Genomic DNA, 26995 nt, shown 5'->3' with positions numbered 1-26995 from the left:
ACAACTTCCACCAAGTATCTGGGGTGGAAGAAGCATGGTAAGGAAGAAACATACACAAAGCTGTAGAAATGCCGAAGTCCAGAACTTTGCAATAATATGGAGAATCTTCAACAGTGAAATAAAAGTAACAAGAACACAGTAAGATTAATGCAAGCACACTTTACAACTGAAAGCATGCAGATTTGATTGAGGAAACTGGGGAATTACTACTTTACTTCCCAGATCTAAAATAAGCCTCAAAAACTTAGTCTTGTAGGAGATGACAAAAATATTGGGTATAAAATACTCTACCTTCTTGGCTTTAAGGAACTGACTTGATCATCTCAGTATGAAAAAAAATGAATTTTTTTTTAGAAAAGTCCTCCAAGAGGTAACACTGAAAAGGGCTGGAGGCAGAAGTGGATAGAAAAGCCTCAGAGATTTAAAGGATCAAGAGGCAAAGAGTCTAGGCAGCTACCCCATCTAACTAGGTTTATTGTGACCATCAATGTGGAATCTTGTCTTGTTTTTGCTTCATATCTCAACTGTCAAACTCACGGATGTGGTATGTAATCCCTCTGCTCACTATTGAGGGGGTAGAGACGCTGAATATTTAAGACATCTTTTCTTCCAACTGTTTGCAGGCTGTTTGAGTCAGATAGGCATCAACAAGAAAAAAGTCTAAATAAAAATAATATCCTGTCAATTAATAATCATGTTTCACTTCCTCAGTAATGTGTAATATGACTACTAGTTCTTTAGTAATCTACAGTTTACCAGGAGAGAAGGGTAGACAGACAAATATCTAATGTAAAGCAACATTTACTTTTTGTTCAGGCCTTCATTTTGTATTAAGCAAAAGAAGTACAAACTCAATTTTACTTCTGTCTACAAGTCATCTCAGGAAAATTTAAAATAAAGACAGAAAAATTATACTAGCAGGACATAATGGATGCATATTTAAGTGCAAAAATAAAATGCAAATGAAAATGAAAATGCAAAGTTAAGGTTCTCATAGGATTTTATAACGTTAACCCTCCCACATTTACAAATATTGCGATTACTAACTAGGCTACTGAATGCAAAGCTAAATGCTGTTGTACCTACTATATGTATAATATGGGTGAACTACTGTCTCCAATAACCTTTTTGTTTTATCTAACCTTACTGTATTAACTAATTTTGCATTTAACAACTCAAGTGAGGTATGAGCACAAGGTACACATTTAATACTCTCATGTGACTTTCAGAACAAATTACATACTGTTTAGTAGAGCCACAAAGTCCACAAACTTCTGCCCTCCAAACACTGATCAACATAGTACAGCGAGCCAATGAATGACTGTTATTCTAATAAAAACAAATTTTGTAAGACAGTTGTTGGTGTATCTATCATTTCTTGGATCAGATCAATGTCACAGGGTCACCATCACTAGTCTGAGAAATTTAACAAAAAAACCAGAGACGTTAAGATAGTCCTTATGACTTTCATATTCTGTACTTCTCTCAAGTTTCAGTAGTCTTATTAAAATCAGTGACTCCTGTAAATATTGTAAATTAACGGTGACAAGCTTTCTATTATAGCATTGATCCCCTAACACCACAAATTATAATTTGAAGGTATAAGTAGTGAATCAGGTGACAATGTCTCTTTAAAACCTCTGTAATCAAATTAAAAATATATCACTACGATGACCATGTATGATGCTATAATTTTGCTTTGTAATTGTATAGCTAGCCAGCAGAGGGAGCACAAGTTAACAAACAAAAAGAAAAGAAGTACTTGTGGCACCTTAGGTGCATCCAATGAAGTGAGCTGTAGCTCACGAAAGCTTATGCTCAAATAAATTCATTAGTCTCTAAGGTGCCACAAGTACTCCTTTTCTTTTTGCGAATACAGATTAACACGGCTCTTACTCTGAAACAAGTTAATAAATATATCCCCAGAGCTGTGATGACCATCCAGATACTTAAACAAGGACCTAAATTAATCAAGGGCACATTTTACATAGCACTTTTCATCCACGGATCTCAAAGCACATATGAGATAGGTAGGTTTCAGAGTAACAGCCGTATTAGTCTGTATTCGCAAAAAGAAAAGGAGTACTTGTGGAACCTTAGAGACTAACCAATTTATTCTGACCTTGGAAAAGTCATTTAATCTTTTTACTTCTGTTAATGCATTGTTTAAACAATGCTTACCTATCTCATGGCACCTTAGAGACTAACCAATTTATTTGAGCATAAGCTTTTGTGAGCTACAGCTCACTTCATTGGATGCATACTGTGGAAAGTGTAGAAGATCTTTTTATACACACAAAGCATGAAAAAAATACCTCCTCCCACCCCACTCTCCTGCTGGTAATAGCTTATCTAAAGTGACCACTCTCCTTACAATGTGTATGATAATCAAGGTGGGCCATTTCCAGCACAAATCCAGGGTTTAACAAGAACGTCGGGGGAGGGGGTAGGAAAAAACAAGGGGAAATAGGTTACCTTGCATAATGACTTAGCCACTCCCAGTCTCTATTCAAGCCTAAGTTAATTGTATCCAATTTGCAAATGAATTCCAATTCAACAGTTTCTCACTGGAGTCTGGATTTGAAGTTTTTTTGTTGTAATATAGCAACTTTTATGTCTGTAATCGCGTGACCAGAGAGATTGAAGTGTTCTCCGACTGGTTTATGAATGTTATAATTCTTAACATCTGATTTGTGTCCATTTATTCTTTTATGTAGAGACTGTCCAGTTTGACCAATGTACATGGCAGAGGGGCATTGCTGGCACATGATGGCATATACCACATTGGTGGATGTGCAGGTGGACGAGCCTCTGATAGTGTGGCTGATGTTATTAGGCCCTGTGATGGTGTCCCCTGAATAGATATGTGGGCACAGTTGGCAACGGGCTTTGTTGCAAGGATAGGTTCCTGGGTTAGTGGTTCTGTTGTGTGGTATGTGGTTGCTGGTGAGTATTTGCTTCAGGTTGGGGGGCTGTCTGTAGGCAAGGACTGGCCTGTCTCCCAAGATTTGTGAGAGTGTTGGGTCATCCTTCAGGATAGGTTGTAGATCCTTAATAATGCGCTGGAGGGGTTTTAGTTGGGGGCTGAAGGTGACGACTAGTGGTGTTCTGTTATTTTCTTTGTTAGGCCTGTCCTGTAGTAGGTGACTTCTGGGAACTCTGCTGGCTCTATTAATCTGTTTCTTCACTTCCACAGGTGGGTATTGTAGTTGTAAGAATGCTTGATAGAGATCTTGTGGGGGGTGGGGGGAGTGAGAAAACCTGGATTTGTGCTGGAAATGGCCCAACTTGATCATCATACACATTGTAAGGAGAGTGGTCACTTTAGATAAGCTATTACCAGCAGGAGAGTGGGGTGGGAGGAGGTATTTTTTCATGCTTTGTGTGTATAAAAAGATCTTCTACACTTTCCACAGTATGCATCCGATGAAGTGAGCTGTAGCTCACGAAAGCTTATGCTCAAATAAATTGGTTAGTCTCTAAGGTGCCATGAGATAGGTAAGCATTGTTTAAACAATGCATTAACAGAAGTAAAAAGATTAAATGACTTTTCCAAGGTCAGAATGATGCAGTAGTGATCAGGCATAAAATGCTGGTGGTCTGAGTTTTAAGTCCCTTGTTCAATCCAATAGATCACAAGACAGCCATTCACAAACACTGTAGGAGCATTAGTCTTACTACCTTCACAAAATTCTTTTTAGGCTAATTACACATTCTACCTACATAAAATTTTCCCCACTTGTCTCAATGGCATACAGTAAATTTTGCCTACTTCGGTAGAGAATTACTGGGTGCTTCAGATGGCTGCCATCTTGTACCTTAGAGGTAGCTGCAGTACAGTTTAGATTAAATGATCTGTGTATATGCAGTTTGTACAGTCAGTCATTCTGTAGTGCAATTTAGAATCTTTGGACAATAAGGTGCTAAATATATAAGTGAAAAGTGACACACAACATGAAATAGTCACCAAGTGGTATTACATAGCAGAGCATATGTACAATATGAGACTTCTGATAATCTCCGATCAAAACAAACTCAGACTCATAACTGAAATATATCATTCAGTTAGAGTAACAGCATTTGTTCTCCTAGTTTTTATGCTTAGAAACAGACAACTTCATGAAAAGGTTGCTATATTCACTATATAAAACATCTGACAACTTTTCAAAGAGAAACTCTAAAATGGTCAAAAAATGGAACAGCTCTTGCCCCCTTCTTCCTCCCACTGACAGGTCTGAGGAAAATTGGCAAATAACAGAGCAACAAAATGCAACCCACAACTGTAAGATACTTTATAGCTGAATGTTTTGATCCTTCTGACACAGTACATTAATAAATTCAATAAACATATTACATAAGAACAGCCATACTGGGTCAGACTAAAGGTCCATCTAGCCCAGTATCCTGTCTTCTGAAAGTGGCCAATGCCAGGTGCTTCAGAGGGAATGAAGAGAACAGGCAATCAAGTAATCCATTCTAAATAAGAATTAGAGGGACACTATCAAGGTTTGTAAGACCCCAAAACAAAGGACTTCTTCCTTCTGATTAGTCTATGGTTACCAGAAAACCAGTGAAATCATGCTGTGACAAATGTCATGAGACTGAAAACTGAGAACCAGAGGGAAAGGAATTTGTATTTTCAATAGTCAAAACTTTGTTTTTAACAAAAATTTAACACCAATGGCTAGCAGTCAGAAGAGAGGAGCTACCTTAAAAATTTAGCAATATGCACAACCTCTACAATGAATCGGTGAAAGCTCAAAAAACATCTTCTGAGACCCTCTTTTTCCCCCCAAGAAGTCCTCCAGCAAAAACAGGAAAGATCAAACATGACATTCCTAATTATATTTTTAAAACACCCAAAAGTTTCAGACATTCTTGAAATACCATAAGGCAGCAAAAAGGTCCCAACGCGAGTTTTCAAAAATCTCTCTGCAGTTCATTTTTAAACTAACATTTTTCTAGTTTTGCCTGAGTTTGTAAATTTCTGAAACCAAACAGTAATACACACAATTACCAGCACATCAGATCTATCTTGAACTGTGCAACTGGCTGCTTAATGGAACATTTTACTGGGGGTGCTTGGTGCCACATTATCAAAAGTTCATAACTTTAAAATTTTTCTGAGCTCACAAGTCTAGCTAAGAAAGTGCTGCTTATTAAGACTGTTTAGCTACTAATTGTGAAACTTCAGCCTCTTTAGAACTGTTTAAAAAGATGGTCATTTTGTTTTACACAAACTAGAAAAATGTTTATTCTCTAATAACCCCACAAAGCCTGATAAGCTTTTGCTCAAACACAAAAAGGCCAAGCACAGAAGATTCAATACAAAAGGTACAACATTTTTCAGTGTATGTTAATATGCACGTATAGAGATGGGGGAAGAGGAGTCTGAATCAAAATGGAAGCACACATCTCACTGAAAACCAATGGGACTTGCGTTCCTAAGTCCTACAGACCCTTTTAAAAATCCCCCTGCCACCTAAAAAATCAAAATGGATCAGGGATATAAGTGAGAGGGAAATTAAGTAAGAGCTAATTTAAGTGAATTGTAGCTAAAGGATTATATAAACGATTTTAACTTTTTGGATAATAAACTTTAAAGTGTTATAAGTTAGACTACTTCCTTGATAAATTTAGAGAAATAATAAAATCCTTGAATCCTGAGCAATTTGTGATAATCGGACCAATTTTTAAAGGTATTTAGGTATCTGGTGGGATTTTCAAAAACACAGAGGTTCCTAAAACTCATTAATTTCAATGGATATTAGGCACCTAGATGCTTTTGAAAATCCCATATGATGCCTAACTACTTTAAAAATCCTTCCCAATATCATATTGCAGGTCACTATCAAGTAAAGGCAAGAGCATTGAGCTAAGTACACCTAGTGAAGATCAGGAAATAAGAATAACGATCGAGCAGTTCTGTTGTATTCATTTAGTATCACTTTTGATTAAAACCTAGAATTCTCAACAAAACTATTGCTAAGATGTTTAAGATTGGGTTGCACTACAGAAAATTAAAAATTAAGTTTTGCAACTAAAATCAAGAATGTCAGTTTAACGGAAAATATTATAGAATGACAGCTACTGACAGTACATCTAATTTGCTTAATTTTTTTAAATACAGAAGTAACGATTTGTGAGCGAATGTACTATAAAAATGGCACTCTTGTATTCAGTTTAAAACTCATCATCCAACTATGGTACTGATTCCTGCTTACTAAAATGCAAAAGAAAAAAGTATGCACAGCTAGTTGCAGATTAAGAGAGAAGCCCACACACATATGCTAGTGTAATCACTTAGAAACTGGGATTCCCTGCCCCCAGGTCTTCTCAGTGGCCTAGTGAATGTACTTAAAGTTATTTAGAATCTAGTCATATTTCTGTCTAGTTATAGTTTTGATTACAACTGTTGTACAAAAAAAGTAAAATCATCAGATTTAAATTTTGGGCCTAGATAATACCCTTTTTATAAAGAGTATAAGTAAAAATATCTATTACCTTCCCCCCACCCCCAAACCCCTCCTCCAAAATTAGCAGCTTTACCTTTAAAATCTATCCCAAGGAATTTGGATTCCCAAGCTAGTTTTAGTCATGTGTTCTAAAGACATCTGTAAAGAGCTTGATGCAAATCCAAAAACAATTGGCTTCACTGGGCTTTAGATCAGATCCTTAATTATTGCATCCTTTTTGTTTTACTGGGTTGATAATTCTTTCCACACTTACGATTATTTTTTAAAATGTACCCTATGAAATGGAGAAGGATTGGGTGAGAAGAGGTATCCATATTCAGGTCTTAACAATTCTCCTTAAATTGTGCATTAAAATAAAAATTGGATCACTCTCCTTTCATCTAGGTTAACATAACATACAGATTCCATTTGAAGGTTTTTTGGTTTTTTTAAAGACATGCAAAGGAGTTGACTAATGTCACTAATACAACAGTGAATAAATAAAAATGAGACCAACAAATATATTGCTAAAGAATGCCATTAAGAAGAAGAGGTAGCAAGGTGTGGAGCTAAATACAGTGTGACAGAGCCAACATCATCACTAAAATCAGTGAAAAAAAAATTGAGCTTCTACAAGAAAAGATATATTCTTGTGGTTAGGCAGGGGACTGGGAGTTAGGAGATCAGGTTGTATTCCCAATGAGACCAAAGACTCCTGTGTGACCCCGAGCCAGAGTACTGAGAGTTCAATTTGTCAATGTTTGTAAGGCAGTTTGAGATGCTTAAGTGGAGGGGCAAGAAAGATCCAAAACATCATGTCCTTGCTAGATTCCACAAGCAAGCACTCCAGCAGCAGTGCCAAAGAGAATTTGGCACTGGACTTGAAAAGGAAATTGGATTAGAAAAGGAAAAAAGGATGCATGGATGGAAGTTACTGTATTTTGATTACTTTATATTTAGGTATATTTTTAAAAAGAATATAAAAAACACCCCCATTACTGTCATAATTCTGTACATGCTATATCTTGTCTGATTTTTTGTAATTGTGTACTCCACTTGTGTACCACTAACGTACTATTACAGTATAGTTACATAATGCTATCATTCACCGGAGACAAACAACAAGGTATACTAATGTATATCAGCCATAGCCTTTTAGGAGGTGATGTTATCCACCGTAAGGCTGATTTTGAGCAACTTTCTTCCAGGTCTTCCCTCTGGAACCTGAGCTACATATAACATACTCATTACCCAAATGCTTTAGGTCTACTCCAAGTGTATTAAAGAGCAGAGACTCGGAAGATGCTCATATTTAGTACTCTAGCTCATTTAGACAGCAAATTTTGATTTACATGAAAAAAAGAGGTCAGTCACTTAGATTCACCTCAACTGTTGCTGTTCTGGCTGAGTTCCACACAGTTCTTTGACTGCAAGGAACGGTTGTTCACATAATATATGGGAAACTCAAGATGACCCATCCACAGGAGTTACCACACCAGATAGATATTAGTATGTTGCCTCTAGCAGTAGCCAGTAACTCATACCACAAAGAAAGGAAAACCCATTAACAGATCAAGGCAATTGTGAGATACTGTCAATTGAAGATGACTGGGATGGATACAGGAAAAAACTTAACACTTGTAAAGGCAATTATTTTATGCCCAGAAAATTCAGTTTTATGACTCAGGTGAAAACATGAGGTCTTGTCAACAATAGGGCATTTAAGCACATTTGAGCTGTTAGTTACAGCTAAACATATTTTCAACCTGCCTAGTATGTGTTTGGAACACATATTTATTTGGAAACCATAGTACTAAGTGTGACAGAGTCTATACCACACTTTCTAGTAGCATAGCTGTTTAAGAAAGCCTCTGAAAGCCATGTAACTGTGCTAGTTATCACCATGTTCAGAAGATGTTTGTCAGACATAGCTCTGCCAAATCCATGCTTGACAACCATTTTAGAACAACCATTGTAGCTAGAATAGTCGTGGCTTGTAGCTTGGATAGGACCAGAATCTCACTACATATTTTCCTTTTATGAAAGGTAAAATGCAATCAGGAAAGTCTTACTGCCTTGCTCCCAAACACAAGGGCTCAATTTATTCTTGTTGATATTAATATCCATGCTATTAAATACTAGTGACTTTCCATTTATTTGTAATAATAATTCAATTTAGGACACTAGTCCAGAACTTGAGAGACCTGGGTTGAGAGACCTGCTCCACCACAGACATCTTGTGTGATCTTGGGCAAGTCACCGTCTCTATGCCTCAGTTCCCCATCTATAAAATATGGATTATACTATTAACTATCCCACAGCAGTGTTGAGAGGATAAATATATTAAAGATTGTGAGGTGCTCAGATACAACAGTAATGGGGGATATATACATACCTAGAGAGACAGAGATAGCTGTACAGTAGATTTTTTTAAGGGTCTAGTACAGTCAGGAGCCAAGGTCAGAGTACAAAACTCATTAAACATTTCCCAATTTAATTTGAATATAATGTTTTAACAGTGAAGAATCTACATGTCTACACACTTTTCAACTAAGGTGGGATATAGCAGAGGAAAATGACTTACACAGCTATGGTAAGATTGTATGAAGTTAAGACTACTGATACGCATGTATCCTTTGAAAATACTACAGAGAAATTACACATGGTGACCAAAAATAATGGAACTGTCACTGGTGAAGTTACCTTTAAAATAAGAAATCTGTTGAGATATAGGAAAGATTTGCTCTAATTGCATTTAGAAAGGCCACCTTCTGTTCAACCCACCCCAAGAAAAACTGTGATACTTAAAATGAGAGGAAGACTGACCTACCCTTTAGGGAAAGAACTAAAATTAACTCCACCATTCTCATGTCACTGCATACAGAATGTACAGCTTGATATGGCCCTGGATCACCCAGTTATTAAAATAGCCAGGCATACCAAATGTGTTCTCAGACTGCTGAATAAATAACAGAACAATGGCTGAAAACAACTGAAAACATGCCCAGATAACACAAGGTCAAAAGGCAACAGCTTGAATTGGAAACATGTTCTTATAAAGGAAATTTGTACAGAACTGGGAATACTGTGTGAAATGAGACATATTGTACAATTTCTCTTCCTACTAGTATTCAAACAAGTAGAATTTTGTGTAATGTATCTTTAACAGAAGAGGGATGGGATGGAATCACAAAGTTTCACAAGAGGTAACAGTGATAGTTTTAACTGTGGACAGGAGAGTTCTGAAGTGTGTAATAGTAGCACCTCCCCGTAGCCCCCAAGGAGAGGGACAAACAAAGCACAATACTGAGCAGGATTTATCCAGATCACTTATTTGAGGTATATGAATTTTTTCAGCGTCTTCCTAATTATACTTGTTGCTTTTATTCAACTTGCTTTTACTTACCTGACACTTGCTCAGAAAATATTTCACTAAACTCAGGGTATAAGAAAGGTCTGAATTGCAGCCTTACCAGTCAAGGCTTAAGCAAAAACCTATTTTTCTTCCAACCCCCTTCCCTACAGTATATTCCTGCCTTTCTGAGGGCAATTAGCTCTGATGACTTGCAAATGGGTTAGTGGAAAGGCAAAACTATTAGTATTGATATATCCAAGACACAGGGTGCAGAGACAAAGACAGACAACAGGGGATTCAGTTGTCCATCCCAAGGTATACTTTTCCTTTAATTACAAGTACATACTTAAGTGCCTCAAGATTCAACATGATCAAAGCCTCATTGATATATGAATATCAGGAAATACCTCAAATAAAAGATACCTCCTTTCCATTCATGGAACAGGATGATAAGAATGTTTTATATCAATGAAAATAAGGTAGACTTCATGCAACCTTGTTTACCAGGATGAGTCTTACTTTTTAGAACTTCCTTTAAAAACACATTAAGCAGCCTAAGGCTAGATAAATGGCATACATGAACGTGGCTCAAAATCTAGTCACCACTTTAGATATTCATTCATTTATTCCAGAGCAAAACAGGTCACTTAGCTGGGCCCAAGCTTTGGGTAGAGATCTAAAACTAAGCATGCTTTCTTGCAATGGTCCCCCAGTGGTGTTTACTGCTAACTGATACTGTGGAACAAAAGAGGTATCTGGAAATTTAAACTACTCTAGGAAAGCAGTGGAGGGGATGGCATGCCTAGAGATCAGAAAATAACTCCTTATACCAAAAATACATAATTGGAAGGCAAAATACTCAAGCTCAGTGCATACCACCCAATATGGAAATATGAAAAGGCAAAGATTCCAGCTCACCCAAGCACTCTGTATCCATGCCTTTAACAGAAGCCTAGAGTCAGTTACTGATTGAAGGCTTTGGACGCGTTTACATGAACACTACTTCGTAGACTGTTCCAATTCCATTTAATAGCGAGATTTTGAAGGACAGAGAATCCTTCTGTGTACCTACTGCTATCAATTAACCTCCTTGTTGTTTTTGCAACTGTCAGGCCTTAAAAGTGTAGTGCTCCTGCTTCCTAATGGATGAAGTTCTCCCTAGACTGGGTTACAGAGTTGCTCTGAGTAGAATTTTTTTTTTAAAGAGGTGGGGGAGAGGAGAGAAAAGAAGACGCAGTTACTCTAGAGCAGTACAAGCTTCTATCACCACCAAAGAGAAAAAAAAGAAACTGCCTTTGCAGCAGGACAAGTCTGACAAGGCAGGAAATGTTCGTCTAAACTTGGGTTGCAAATCTGGATGTGCTCTCAAAGCACAGGTCATTCCACTGCAATACTTTTCACCCTTGACTGCCAAGAGATTTATACTTGAAAGATTTTAATTTTTTGTAAGCAAGGGATTGCAGACAAGATAACTACATTCTCTACCCCTACCCAAAGTCATGAGCTCCAGGTCACATGATCCACAAGCCCATTAAAGACACTTGCCATACCTTCGAACAGCCCAGCAGCTTTAAGGACATCTAGCCAGAACCCACCTCTCCGTGACAACACACTACAAACCTCTACAATCAGTAACTACAAATCTGCAATGTCAAACACTACTATTTAAGTGACTATTCAAAGAAATCAAATCAAACTCAGCATGACAACTAGCGAAAAATGAAAAGGAGTACTTGTGGCACCTTAGAGACTAACATGCAAATTAAGACATGATATAGTGAGGCATTATTTACAACACCTCACTCAAAAGATGTTTAGATAAAGTGGCATTATATACATATACAACCCCTTTTACCAAAGTGACCAAGTTTGTGACTTGAACCTCAATTACCAAATATATTAAATTTAGGTTACTCAGTGACACAGGTGTGAGGAGCCACAGATGGAAACAATTCCAACAATTTGGACAAAATGAAGTCTTTCCACAAGCATAAATAAGATGCCTCTCTTACACAATCTAAATGTTCTACAAATTAGTAGAAGTTCACATATTTAAGCCAAAAATACTGATCCTCTGCCGACCAATGTGAAGCAAGCTTTATTGTGTAAACATTCCAATGATCAGAATAAATAAAAATCTCTTGCATCTACAAATAGCTTTAATGAAAAATTAAGTAAAAAATACTCGAGTAGCGATCAATCTAAAATGAGGTTACTTGAGAGAAGCTTGCAAATTGGATAAAATTTGGATAATTGGGTTGTTTAAAAACATTCCATTATGTGCACAAAACCTCTCAATGTACAGGATGATAAATCTCTTTACAGCCTTTGGCTTATTCCAAAATGGCTTGAGATAGCCTTCATGTATTTAAGATTCAAATCTGATTTTAGGTTATTTTCTGCTTCAAGGTTTCTTTCCCACGTATTTGTAAATACTCAAAATCAGAGCTCACCAAAATTTTTCAGCCAAAACTTTTTTCAGCAAAAAATGGATATAGTGACACCAAAATTTTGCTAATTTGTTTTGATTTCACCAAATTGTTGGGGGGTGGGGGGACACAAAAAAAAACTTCCAAAAGATTCAGAACATTTTGTTTCAACATTTTCAGAATGCAACATTTTGATTTTTTGGTTTGAAACCACTTTCTATTTAAAAATTCTCAACAATGTAATTAAAAAAAATCAAGTATTTAAAAATGGTCAAAAATGAAATAAAACGTTTCAATTTTGACAAAACATTTTGTTCAACTCAAAATTTTTTTGACTTTTTAAATTGCAAACTAATAAATAATGGCTATTTGTCCAGCTCTACCTGAAATGCACTGAACAAAATTAGGAAGACCTTTGCCAAGAACAAGGATGTTGTGTGGTATTACAGTAATTTTTCATGGAATTTATATTTTATTCCATGTAATGTGTTATTTAGTGTGAAGAAGAAGAAGTTTCTACTTTAGAGAAAGTCCACTTTGATTATAGGAAAATATTCTTTCAGAAATTTGTAATCTGGGCTGTCTTTTGTTACAGTAAGTCTGCTCTTGAAATTCAGTTCACATCTCATGGGTCAGTTTCACTGAATCAGCCGCATACTTTAGAAGTTTGATTAAAAGCAAGGTACATCTGTAGAGATACTGTGTTGGTGTCTGATAACAGAAGTTTCTACCCAAAACATGAGAGAAAATTTCACGCTGGTGAAAATTTGAAAAGGACATCATACAAAAAATGTTGTTAGCTTGAAACACTCTTGCCTTAGTACTTTGTGAAAACATTTGTTTAAACAAGCACATTTTCTCTTAGCATGCACCTCATACTGTACTGGTCCTGCAGTAAGAGAGCATGGTAATGACCCACTCACCACAGAAATAACTGTTTGCAAGACAAAGTGCGCTAGGCTGCACAGAATCAGAGTTTTAGTGACTTAAAACAGATCCATCAGATTAAATCTTGCAGCACTATTGTACTTTTCATTTATATGCATTAATTTTTACTATTTTGGTGTTACATACTTTACAGCTTCAATAGTTTATGGTTTCACTACCAAATTCAACAGTTTGCAGTTTGTCAAGATAGGTATTTAGATGGTCCACTACGTTTCTGCTGCATTATTTAGGAAGTTACATACTTCTGTTTTCCATTTCAGAATTAACCACAACTTCAAACACTAGTAGTATTAACCTATAACCAGTTACAGCAAACTGCATTTAATATTAGTGATATTTAACTTTATCCATTAAGTTAGGTAGCCACAATTTATCTAGCAATCACGAAAAACCATAGTGACAAGATGCATCACTGTATTGCAGGAGGTGATTGAGGAAAATCTGCTAATAAGAGGTCTAACAATTCAGGCTAGTGTAAGACAATGGATAGAGAAGCTAATCAGAGAAAAAATGTTATAAAACAGGTCAGTTAGGTAAGTGCAAGCTAGGCTAGCAAAGTTACAAGGTGATGTGATAGGCAGCAGATGTATAAAGTCAATGTATTTAAATGGTGTCTCTACTATACACATTCACATTTAAGCTGTTTTTGTTACTGAAGCTTACCTAATAAAGATCCACAGTAAGGTGCAGAGGACCAGTACCTTTTACTGGTAATATTAAAGGCTAACACTTTCTTTAAAAACCTCGTAAATTCATGTATCAAAACCAGTCTCAGACAGTGAAATACATGAACGAAACTACTCCACTTTGCGAATGCTGTTAGAGCCAAGCAAGGATAAGATATGGCTTAACATCAAATGGAAAGTGTTACACAAATTAAAGGGACACAGCCAACGTTTAAAAAAAAAAATCACATTTCTGTCTGAAAACTTAACTGCAGTAGATGCAAGTTAACCCTTAGATTATAACTTACATTAGGAAAAATATTTTTCCTCTAGTCAGGCCAACTGTTCTCCTATATAGTAAGAGAGTTTCTCCTTTGTTAACAAGATCCTTAAAAAATGAGGGAGCATGAAAATCCTTGTAAAAACACTAACAGGGGTTTATAAATTCAGGATATGTTTAAAAGCTCCTCTGTTAGAAACTAGAACTTTTAAAAATAAATTAGGTTGTGTCCCTTAAAGATCCAAATGTGAAATTATGTGATCGAATACATCTGTGCAAGTGGTAACTCAAACACTGTCATTATCTGTTCATGAGTCGGTACCAATGCAAAATACATATAGTGAATTGAGATATTTGTATTAAGGTCCAAACAGAGGTGATACAATAAAATATGCAGCAGGAGTTTTCCTCAAGTTTAATTTCAGAACAAACATTCAGCCATCAGTCCGATCCAGGAAGTCTGCTGATGGTGAACTCTGGCCAACTTCAAAAGATGTCAGATATAACAAGTGTCCTAGCAATTTAGATAAACATTTCAGAAGTTGGATGGTTTAACCAGACTGAATCTCAGTAAGTTTGACACGTCTTGTCATTAGTATTGAAAAGAGGAGCACATTTGTTCTACAACTCAAGTACTAGAAACAAAAGGAATCTGAACAAATATTTTAGAATCTTGCCAATCCAATGGGGGGGAGGGGCAGATAAATAATTTAGTGGAAGAGAGAGCCTGATATAATTTCCCAAATGCTTCATTAAAAAATGTTTGTATGGTTCAGGTAGTAGCTTCTCGAATACCTATTAGATCTTGTTTATTTGTAAATCATCCTGTCTTCTGAACCCAAGAAAGAGTAGCTTTAGCTACAGCTAAAGTAGACTGGTTGAGCTATTCAAGCAGTCTCAGTGTAAAAATTTTTTTCTAAGTGTTTCATTAAAAAAATTAGATGAGTAGGAGTAAGCTACTGTCTCCAATATTTCAACAATTGAGTATTCTTACCACCTTTGTCTTTCTGAATTATTCCCATGTCCTTTGCAACATGTAAATTTTAATATGTTTATTTTCAGAACAGTAGTTTAACGGTGGATCTTCCCATTGCTGATGTCAGTTGACAGGACGGCAATATGTATTGCTTATAGGCCAATGTGAACTTCAAGGACCAGTTCAGTCCCAGAAGTGAATTCCAGTGAGCCCACGAAAGCTTATGCCCAAATACATTTGTTAGTCTCTAAGGTGCCACAAGGACTCCTCGTTGTTTTTGCTGAAATTTTAGTCTAATTTATGAAAAAGTTCTAGTCTGATAGTGGTGCTACAATGAGAACTAGGGACTTCAGCAGCACAGGATCTAGCAGAACAAATCTATTTAACACATAGACATCTATTTTTGTAAAGGACACCGAAAAGTTCAGAAAAGATTGTTTAATCATGTGAGTGAATATTTGCATGTACCAGAAACCATTCTCTTCTGCTAAGTCCACCACACATGGAACAGTGTGAAGTATCTGATAAACTTTGTTTAGAAGTTATCAACTTATAATATCTAGAAGAGTAAGGGTGTTTCTGAGGTCAGAAAGAGACCTGGAATCAAAGATCTAAGGACAAGACAGACCAGGCGCAAATGAAAACAATGCAGATGCTCAAAAGACAACAAAAAGCACTCGTTCTTCAACGTATAACCAGCCAATGAGAGCCATGGCATAAACTCAGTTGCCCACTTGTTAAAAAAGACTAAGTGAGCATAGCTGACTCACCCAGGGCATGTAATGTTTTATGGATGAATATCACTGCTGTATTAATTATCAATAACCAGGGCAAAGGGTGGATATGGCAGGGGGGGTTTGCACCTGGGAGGGTAAGTTTTCATGAAAACTTCGTAAGGCTGACCTAACAAACTGGAATGAAGGAAAGCAGAAAAACAGGTGAATGCACATAGGCCTATAAGAGGGCAACGCATGGAAACAGACTAAAGAGATTAGCTGTGTGTGTGGAATTGGTACATTTCAAAGTTTCATTACTAGGATTGCATTCAAAAACACGTTTAGGGTGACTTGGTAGTTTAGTGGCAGTGCAACACTTTTTTTTTCCTCCTACACAAGCAGAACATGGTAACGCAGAGACAATATGCTCAGCCTCAGAGCGTTTGGCTGAAGCAACTTATTTCATTCTCTAGTGAAACAAGCAGCAACAGCCTTTCTTCCTCTCAGAGGGCGTTATGTCACAGGAGAAAATAAAAAGGGGAAATGTGAGGCTAAAAAGTGCACAATATACATTTAATATGTGTACCCTCTGGTAATGCTCTCCACTACTATGCAAAACAAAACTAGGGCTGGATTCATAGTCCCAGTCTCTTACTCGTCAGGCCAAGAGCAACTGAGAGTGTTTCTAGGGCATACACTCAACCTGAGGGAGAATGGTAAAGAAGTGCCTCTTTGTTCTACAGTGACCCATACTATTGATTAAAAGGTAATGTTGACACACTCCAAAAGAAGTCCTGTTCAAATCCTTCTGAGCCAGAAGGATGGCAGCTCCAGTACAGGCTGTCAATGAAGCCAGAGCTTTTCAGGGCTTTAATATGAGGGAAACAGATTGAATGATATGGGGGTATGCAAAGACCAAAAGCAGTGGTCTAATTAATGAGTAAAAGAAGATTTGACATGTAAGATTAAACCTCTGCTCCATTTAGCCCAATAGTTTGGTCCCCACAGTGGCTAATAACAAGTGTACTTCAGAGGAAAGCTAAAGCCTCAAAGTGCACTCAACTGATTGTGCACCACTGTACATGGAAGAGAAAAAAATCTTCATGACTTCTGCATGCAATTGGCTAATGTGCTGAAATATAAGGTTTCATTATCTCGATCATAATAAATATACCAAAAGTTGACATGTGTGAACTGGAAAAAAAAAAATCAATGCCTACATTTGTGTTTAAAAAACTTGAAGTTTCAGCCTGATATAAAATAAAAACTGAACTAAAGCTGGGTACAAAACAACATCGTAGTAATGGGTTTCTCAATTGTCTAAGCACTGTTTATTTGTACAGTAGCCCTCCTGTTATGTTTTATACTTCATATTTCATGAATAGAGGTTATTTTGCTCAACTAATCATTTGTGGTCTCTGAAAGGGTTTGTCTGTTTTTTTTTTAAAAGGTTTTCCCCCTGTTTATATTCAACCTACCTGCCCATAGTTGTCTATGCCAGTTACTAATCTATTTAAGTTTAATAAATCAAAAGCTGTCCTTAGAGACTGGCCAAGAGTCGTAAGTCCTTCAGCTTGAAGGTTTTTCAATTCATTCATAAAGGTTGCATGGTTTTCTTTCCAGCCAGCCTGCAAAGAGAAAGGCAAGAATGCTTATCCTTCAGATGTTAGCTATGCACAAGGAGAGCCTTTTCTGTTACAGATTACAAAAATGGTGTCTTCCTCTCTTGCATGCATGTGGTTAAAAAATAACCCCCAAACTACTAACTCATCTTACAAGTAACTAAGAACCTCTTCTGTTCTAAAGGCTTCAAAGCTCCCCCCACCCCTCCCCCAAGCCTTCACGCCCCCTTGTCCCGCACCCAGCAGAATATCAGCGTTTGGTTTCACGGTCCAAAGAGTGAGCCTACAACTTACTGCGGGTCATTGGAATAACCAGAGCCTGGTCCCCGGCAGCGGACGGGGCCGGTCAATGACCTACAGCAGGCTCCCTTCTGATGTGTCATGTGGAGGCTCCGGGTCCCCACGCACGACGAGGGGGAAGCGCCCAGCCAAGGCTGCCCGGCGCGAAGCAGGTACCGCTCCTCGCCGCCCCTTGCAGCCGAACTCGCCTCGGAGTTGCTGTCACTTTTCCTAACTTGAATCAATATCCCCCACAGTCCATTGCTGCTCACACACCGCACAGGAAAAATGTCGGCCATGTTGATGTCAGCGCCGCCGCCGCTGCCAGAGCCTGTGTGTGCCTGTGCGGGGCGAGCTGCGCTGCGCCGCCGGGAGCGCGGGGGAGGGGCGGGCAGCCCGGCCCGGGGGGAGGAGGGCGATTCACGGGGGTTACCTTGATCGCGTGGGGAGGCTCCTCGAAAGTGACCAGCATGTACCTGTCTCCTCTGCTGGCGGGGTCCCGGGCGCGGAGCTGCGGGCACAAAGCGCAGGGTTACCCGAGGGAGCCAGCAGCAGCGCCCCACATGCGAGCCCCCGCCCGGCCCTCCCCAGCCCCGCGCCGGCACGGCGCCCCCCCCCCCTCGCCGCCTGTCGCAGGCAGAGCCGGTACCTTCATGAAAGTCTCTACAGCGCCTTTGGCTATGTCCAGATAGGTGGTGCCCAGATGGGTGCGCTGGTTCATGGAGGCGGACGTGTCTATCAGGAAGAGTAAGATGGGCATAGTGCGGAGCAGCAGCGGGGCCGGCGGCTACATGGACAGGGGGCGGGGGGCAGGGACGGGGGACGGGCGGGCAGTAGGAGCTGTGAGTGCTCTGCACAGGGAGGAGCGCCTCTCCGCCACCCCCCCCCCGCCCTCCCCTCCAGGGAGCTGCCCTGCTCGCCTTTGTGTGAGGGGCCCGCTCGAGCCCTGCACGGGCTGGTTTATGAGGAGAAGGCGGACAGGGCTGCACGGCTGCTGCCGCTGCTGGCCCCCCTGTTGATGTTACTCAGAAGTTTCAGGCAGAGCAGCCACAACCCACCCACCCCGGCACTTTCGCTCTCTAACTGAGGCGCTTCCTCGCTCGCAGCCCGCTTTTAAGGCAGCCTGGGCAGGTCGGGAGCCGCCCCCTACAGGCACGTCCCCAAGCCACGTGACCGCCTTCCTGCTCCGCCATAGGACTCCCGACGACCCTTCATTAGCATATTTAAATCGTGGGGAAAGAGAAACGAGGCGGCTCCAGCCGTTAAGGGAAAGGCAGTTGATGAGCACGCGTTCTAGGGGTGCGCGTGCGCATTGCAGCCTCAGCGAGGGGGAGTAGCAATGACATAGGTGCCCCGGCTGCCTTGTACAGGGAAGGAAGCAACCCCCAGGAACATGCTCAGTGGGGCTGGATGGGGCACGGAGGGGGTGGGGGGAAGAGGGAGCCGGCAGGGCGGGCCGCGAGAAGGGGGTGGGGCCCGCGGGTGCGTAGGCCGGTCTCGGCCGCCAAGGAGGCCGGTACCGCGGCCGGGACGGAGCAGGATGCCCGGCTGCGGGGAGCTGAGGACCCGGGGGTCGGCTCGGGAGTAACGTGCGGGGACGGGGCTCAAGCGCGAGGACAGTGGGAGCCGCTTTTCTGCGGGGCGAGCAGGCGCTGGAGGCCCGGGAGGCGGCAGGGCCTGGCGCGGGGAGCCGCTCGCCCACCGGCGGCCGGGGCGGTGACTGTCCTCTGCGCGCTGGCCGAGCAGCCCGCTCGGTCCGGTCCACCCGCGGCTCCCGCGTGAGTCACGGGGCGGCGCTTGCTGCTGTCCGCGCGCCGCTCCGGCTCCCGTAACGCAGGCGCCCAGAGAGTCTCCCTCGGGCTGCGGGAAGCCCTCGCTGGGATCCTTCCTGACGGCGACGCAGTCCCCGGCAGGGGCGGGCCCAAGGGGCACCCGGAACAGGGAGCGGGCGGGAGGCGTGTTCACGGGGGAAGCTCCGGCTAGGCCTGAGCTAGAGCGGGGGCTGGGAGCGCCCGTCCGCCCGCATCCGTTCCAGGGGCTGCAGGGACTGGAGGCGGGGTGTGTCTTGCATTCTGCGTGCGGAGGACACTGCCTCGTGGGAGGGTCAAGGGCGGAGGCTTTGCGGGGCGAGTCCTTCTGGGGGAGGCAATTGCCAGGCGTGGGGTGTAGCAACCATGTCTTGGGGAGGGGGGAGTGGGGGTAGATGCCTTTTCTGAGGGCGGCGGGACTCAGTATTACAGTCTCTGGAGGAATAAGCTGGGGCAGTTCTACTGTATCTTTCAGTGTGACAGTCGGTACGTTCAGATTGAGACAGCCTTGCATGCTTGGAGTGCTGTGGTTTTGACCTTAGAAGAACTGCACTTTTCTTCTGCTTCGATCCAGGAGTGCTGGAACTGGGAGTGCTGCATCCCTTGGCTTGAAGTAGTAATAAAAACTAAATGCATGGTTTTCGCTTTCAGCACCTGCACTGTAAAATATTGTTCCAGCTCCCCTAGTTGGATCTGAAATGTGACACTTAACTTGTCCAATAAAAACAAAACTGCCACCCTACAAGTCACTCAGAGCCCACTCAAAGAACTTGAAAAACTAGCAAGATTTTGCTCCTGTTTAGTTTAAAGAAGCCAAGGCTGTGCTGTTTCTCAGGTTAAGAGGTAGGGCCAGGCCACAGAAGCAAAGATATGATACTTTCTTCCATTTAAAGTGGTGAGTTAAACTAGAGTGAATGCCGGAAGTTTAAGGTAGAATCACAGGACTGGAAGGGACCTCGAGAGGTCATCTAGTCTAGTCCCCTGCACTCATGACAGGATTAAATATTTACAACCCAAGCTGTTTTGTTTAGATTTCAGAGTAACAGCTGTGTTAGTCTGTATTCGCAAAAAGAAAAGGAGTACTTGTGGCACCTTAGAGACTAATCAGTTTATTTGAGCATAAGCTTTCGTGAGCTGCAGCTCACTTTAGGGTTTTTAATGTGTGAAAAATTGTGAATAGTGCACAGGCAGAACCATCTCAATTATAAACTGTCAGGGGCTCAGGCTGTCTTACAGTTTGTCTAGACTAGGAAAAATGATAATAGGTTGAGGTTAGGGGATGCATTTTAGCTAACCCCAGTCTAACCTCTTCTCAACCTTTCCTCATTCAGTGCTGAGGCAACCTAAACTTACTTCCAGTAAATCATGTAATGCTGGGGCTGCTTCCAATCAGTTAGTGCAACGTTGCTACCAGTATGCTGGACCCATCTGCTCCCAGCTCTTTCTCCAGCAATTGAGCCTTTTGCTTTTCCTTTCTGTTCCCCAACCCTTAAAGAAGTAGGAAATCAGAGGCTTCTTTTCTCTTCTCACTTGTGAATTTAGCAACAGCTCAGGAGCTGCTCTGTTCCCTATCTGATTTTCCCTTCCTGTGAAAAAATGTACCGGCTCCAGTTGATCTGCTCCCATCACTCCCAAAGAACTAGAAGCTTAGGAATTGCTGTGCTCCTTCCTTTCTTGCCTCCAGAAAAGAAGCCAGGAGCTCCCAGCCTTATTCAGCTCACTTTCCCAGGCTCATTTCAAGCTAAAAAATGGCTGCTTACAGTAACTCTGATTCTTTGAGATGTTTTGTCCACTTAGATCCTGCTATAGATGTATACACACGTCATGTGTAAGAGCAGTCTTTTGGCCACCAGTATCGTGCATGTGTCCTGCACCACCACCCAGCCCCCACCTCTCCTGAAGATATAAATGAGTGGGTCCAACTGTCGCTTAGTTCCTTTGCCAATATAGAATCCTAAGTTTAAAGGACTCCACAGTAGCAACAAAGAAGGGTGGGTCCTGGGATTCATATGGACAAAACACCTTGAAGAATTAAAGTTACTGTAAGGCAAATTAATGATTTTTTCTTTTAATTTTTTCTCACTTAAATCCCACTGAAGATGATTGGCTAGTAGCTGTCTCGCTAAGAAGTTGGGTGCCATGGTAAGACTGTAGGGCTGCACTACTAAATTGAGCATCAGGGCTAGTAACTGTGACTAGAGAGTAATGTTGAGTAAATGTACTGAATTCCAAGTGGCTGCCCTGCAAATTTCTGATAGAGGCATGTTCATCAAACAGGTTACCTAAGCCCTAGCTGTGTATGCTTTAATTTGAGAAGGAGCTAATTTATTTAGTTTCCAGAAGATCTAATACAATCTGATATGCATTTCTAGAGTCTGTGGGTCAAAATAGTTTGCCTTCTAGACCAGTGGTTCCCAAACTTGTTTCGCCACTTGTGCAGGGAAAGCCCCTGGTGGGCCAGACCGGTTTGTTTACCTGCCGTGTCCGCAGGGTTGACCGATTGCGGCTCCCAGTGGCCGTGGTTCGCTGCTCCAGGTCAATGGGAGCTGCTGGAAGCGGCGGCCAGTACGTCCCTCAGCCTGCGTCGCTTCCAGCAGCTCCCATTGGCCTGGAGCAGCGAACCACAGCCACTGGGAGCCGCAATTGGCCGACCCTGCGGATGCGGCAGGTAAACAAACTGGCCTGGCCTGCCAAGGCCTTTCCCTGCACCAGCAGTGGAACAAGTTTGGGATCCACTGCTCTAGACCTGTCCCTAAACACTACATATGTCCAAGGTGACTTTTGGAAGGGTCTGATTCTGTGAAGGTAGTTCTATGTAGGTAGTAAGAGAGTCTTTTCAACAAGTCAGGCATATGGAGTTTTGCTTCTGTAGGAGTCAAAAGAAGTTTGGGAAAGAACATTAGGTGTATATACCGATCAGATGAAAGTCTGAGCTCACTGAGTAAGAACTTTGAGTGAGGTCTTAGAATCACCTTGTCTTCATGAAATATAGTGTAAGAGAAACCTGCCATTATACTTCAATCTCACTCATTCTTAGAGAAACCAACAAAAATGTTTTCTTGATAATAGAGTGTAAAGCAAGAGGGGGCCAACAGATCTAGTCTGACCTTCGTGGCACAGGCCACTAACCCAGCTACCTTTGAATTGAGCCAAATAGCCTGGATTAGACTCAGGTACTATACCCTTCGGGAGACTATTTGTGCTACAGGCAGAAAATAGGAAGGACTGAGGTGCACCAATGCTTGCAACCCCTGCAGTGGCAGGGAATTGATTTGGTGAGATGTACCCAGATGATCCTAGCAAGTGACTAACACCCCATGCTGCAGAGGAATGTGCACCAAAAAAAAAAAAAAGTCCCTGTCAATCTGAATTGGGAGAAAATTCCTTCTGGACCCCAAAAATGATAATCAGTATGACCGTGAGGGTGTGAACAAGACCTACTAGCAATGTGAGATGATAAAAGGAACATAGTGCTATAGACACAAATTGGGTTTCTCTGAGGGCCAGGAACATCAAATTGAGCGTGACAGGGTTATATTTCTAGTGGAAATGTGGATCAGATACTTCAGAAATTTAAAAGATGTGGGTGCAAAAATACTGTGTGATCCCAAATTGAGTGGTGATGGGCATGTATTACAGCTAAATATACCTTCTCTGATCTGATGGAAAATCCTCAGCATTTCAAGAAAAATAAAATAATGCAGAATAACAGGAACAGATGTCTCCAACTATTGAAGTTGTTGCTGAGCAGCCCAAAATGAAAGATCTTGCCATTTGGCTATATCAGTTAGCCTTGTAAAAGACTTTTTGCTCTGAGTCAAAATATCTTGCACCTCTCTAGAATGACTCCTGCGTACTGCACTTAAGCAGCTAGCATCTGTGCTGTCAGATGTGCGGGTGATGGGCCTAGGCATAGGCACTAACTAACTGTGGGTGCTCCAGGGCTAGAGCTCCCACAGAAAAAAATAGTGGGTGCTCAGCACCCACTGGCGGGCCCCTCCTCATCCCCTCCAGTGCCTCCCGTGGCCGGTGGGCTCCACCAATCAATTCCTCTCCCTCCCCCCCAGCACGTCCCACCCCCCGCAATCAGCTGTTTGGCAGCTTGCAGGCGGCGCTGGGGGGCGAGGGGACACAATGGCGTGGGGGCAGTGCTGGGCAACACATGCCCCAGATGCCAGGGAGTGGAAGGGGTGGGATCAGCCCCTTTGGGATGCTACTCTGCAGCGTGGTGGACTGGCGGCTGCCTGAGAGAGCCTGGCTGGGGAGGCAGATTCCGCTCCCGGCTCATGTGCTGGGGACTGGGGGTGGGTGAGCCGAAGCGCCCTCACCCCCTCCTAGCAAGTTTCTGGCTCACTTATCCCTGGCAGCCAAGCCTGGGCAGGGAATGGAAGCCACCTCTCCCCAGCCAGGCTCTTTCAGACAGCTGTTGGGCAGTAGAGCAGCAACCAGGAGAGGCTGGTGTTAGAAGTGGCTCCCTCCCACTCCCTGCCTGGGTTTCCTCCCTCCGGGGAGAGTGGCAGAATGTGCTGGGGGTGGGGTGGGGAAGGTGCAGTTGGAGGACAGAGCGTCCCCCCGCAGGTAACATGCAGCCGGGAGAGTGCAGTGGTGCGGGGGGGCTGGCCCACGGGGACATGTGACCTCCCCTTTAGATCATGGCCCCCCAGTATGGGGAGGCACCAGTTGCCTATGGGGTGCCCTTGGGGGAGAGGGCGGGAAGGGGTGGGGGTGGGGCCTTGGAGGAAGGGGTGGAGTGGGGTGGGGCCTGGGATGGAGAGGGGGTCGAGCATCCCCCGGGAAATCAGGAAGTCAGTGCCTATGGGCCAGGGTGTAGGATTACACCATGATTCTCAAACAATGTCCAGAAATCTGGAAGAGTAATGGGCAGCTGAATTTATAGATACATCAATTCTCTGTACCAGAACTAATGTGCCCATGCTGGTGCTGACAGTATTAATGGGGCTTTGTCCTGTCATACTTTTCTGAGGATTCTGGAAATTAATGGAATTGATAGGAGTAGACATCAGGTTTCTGTTCCACTGGATCATAAATGTATCCAAAAATGAGCCTGGGTTTATGCCTTGGTGGGATTAAAACTTGATACTTCTCCAGGTTGGTGGCAAAAATGTCTCTTGTAGGAACACCCTCTTTTAGGAAGACTTGACTGAGGTCCAGATCTTCAAAGGTATTTAGGCTTCTGACTCCCATTGATTTCAATGAATCTACAAACCCAGTCTTGACTAAATGAGCACTTTCTGCTGAGTTGATCTGCTAAGTGATTCTGAAAGCCTGGTATATGTACAGCTATGAGATGGATCTGATGTTGAATATACCAGTCACAAATAGTCCTGATGGAGAGGAAGATGATCTCACTTCCCCTTGTCTCTTGACATAGAGCAGCACTGTAGTGTTGTCTGTCAGGACTTGAATTGTTGCCCTTTGGAGGGGGGGTAGGAACGCTCTACATGGTAAATGTATGGCTATAAGATCTAGAACATTTATATGTAGATGAGTCTGTTAAAGAACCAGAGACCTTATGTCTGAAGGTGGTCTGGGTGTGTTCCCCATCCCTTTTTAGCGACACCCATTACAGGAGTCGTGATAGGAGATGGGTGAAGTGAATAGGATGCCTTGACATATTTTTCATGTGTCATTCCACCAGAGAAGAGAGGATAAGGCTTCTGAGGAAACTGCATCCTGTAAATTCATGCTGTGTTTTCTTGATAAACTGATTTTTAACTTCCCCATAAGAGGTTGAAGGTGAAGTCTGGCACATGGCATCAAAGATGCAGATAGCTATGTGGTCCAACAGCCTGAGATGGGACGTCACCAAAGTCCTTGGTTGAATATGTATAGGGCCCTACCAAATTCACAACCCGTTTTGGTCAATTTCATGGTCATAGGATTTTAAAAATCATAAATTTCATGGTTTCAGATATTTAAATCTGAAATTTCACAGTATAGTAACCGTGAGGGACCCGAGTCAAAAAGGGGTCATGGGGGTGTCACAAGGATCTTGTAGGGGGATCATGGCATTGCCACCCTTACTTGTGTGCTGCTGCCTTCAGAGCTGGCCAACCGGAGGGCAGCAGCTGGCCGGGTGCCCAGCTCTGAATGCAGTTCCACCGCCAGCAGCAAGGCAGAAATGAGGTTTCACTGCTGGTGGAGGCAGCGCTGCCTTCAGAGCTGGACTCCCAGCCTGCCGTGGTGGAGCTTCCTGCAGCTGAGGGAGGTTCCCGGAGATGGGTCTGACCCAGCCAAGGGAGCAGCCCGTGCAGAGGAAGAGGAAGTCCTAGCCCTCCCCAACCTGTCCAGGACTAGCAGCTAGTGGCCCTAGCTGGGGCACCCTCAGCCCTGCCCTCAAACCCAGTGCTTGGTAGTTAAAGGGGCCTTGGACTGGCTGTGTGTAGAGGGGGTTGATCACAGCACCCCCCTGACTATGGCGCCGTGGGCGGTCACCCACCTGTAAGGCCAGCCCTGCCCTCCCCCAAAAAATTGATGACCCCCCCTTACCATCCCACCCTCACTTCTGCATTGCTGCTGGTGGGGACCACAGCCTTCAGAACTGAGCTCCTGGCCAGCAGCCACTGCTCTCTGGTCGCCCAACTCTGTGAAATAGTCTCCCCTACAATAGCCAGATTTCACAGGGGAAATCAGATTTCATGGTCCATGATGCATTTTTCATGGCCATGAATTTGGTAGGGCCCTAGATACATATATTTAAGAATTGGTGGAGTGTGATACAAAATCTGGCCTCTGGGAAATAAGCTCTTGCTGACCCCAAGCTGAGAAGTTAATTTTATTGTTTGAGTGGGAGTGAGAGTGGATGTGTCGTGATTGATTCTGAGGCCAACCAAGAAGAGGTGGCGAACCAGTTATACTGCATCAGTGACCTATTTTGGAGATATGCCTCAAATCAGCTAATTGCTGAGGTATGGGTGAATGTGGAGTCCATAGAGTCAATCAGGGACCTTACAGAGGAGCTGCAATGAATAACAGGCATTTGGAAAACACACTTGGTGCTGTGGAAAGACTGAACAGTACCACACTGAACTAATAATACCTGTGTGCCACAATAAAATAAGTACTGGTACTTTCTGTGAGGTGGGTGGCGGGACAGATGGAAGCAAGCATCCTTAAGTCAAGAGTTCTGAACGAATCTTGGGGGATCTAGGGAAGGAATTATGAATGCTAGAGAGACCAGCCTTGACCCTAAAGTGATGGATGAATGTGTTGAGTCATCTGATATCTAGAATGGGACACCATCCTCCTTTCTGTTTTGGGATAAGGAATTAATAGTAGTAAAACCCCTTGTTGTTGGGGAGAAGAGGGTACCCTCTCCATTGCACCATGTTGTAGAAGGATATCTGCCTCTTGCTTTAGTAGTATCTTGTGAGAGGAATATCTGAAAAGGGACAGGAATGGAGGAGTTGGCAAGGACTGAAATTGAACTGAATAACCCTTG

General features: G+C 42.4%; 1 protein-coding gene across 3 annotated transcripts in view; it reads right to left on the bottom strand.

Moving 5' to 3' along the window:
• Positions 1-19615, bottom strand: part of INTS6 (integrator complex subunit 6) — a 76048-nt gene extending 56433 nt beyond the window's left edge. Inside the window, exons 1-4 of one of the 3 annotated variants that reach the window (XM_084643131.1) lie at positions 19428-19615; positions 18375-18460; positions 18159-18236; positions 17303-17452 (exon numbers count right to left, since the gene is read on the bottom strand). In XM_084643131.1, coding sequence (XP_084499257.1) covers positions 17303-17452; positions 18159-18236; positions 18375-18446 — 300 coding nt within the window. In that variant the 5' untranslated portion in view covers positions 18447-18460; positions 19428-19615. Of the gene's footprint in view, positions 1-17302; positions 17453-17740; positions 18102-18158; positions 18237-18374; positions 18540-19427 lie in introns of those variants that run through there. The other 2 variants (XM_084643130.1, XM_084643132.1) reach the window with 2 other exon arrangements.
• Between the last annotated feature and the right edge of the window lie 7380 nt (positions 19616-26995).

Source organism: Lepidochelys olivacea (assembly GCF_965140295.1).
Source record: "Lepidochelys olivacea isolate rLepOli2 genome assembly, chromosome: 1".
Classification (NCBI taxonomy): Eukaryota; Metazoa; Chordata; order Testudines; family Cheloniidae; genus Lepidochelys; species Lepidochelys olivacea.
This window is presented reverse-complemented; position numbering and strand designations above follow the sequence as displayed.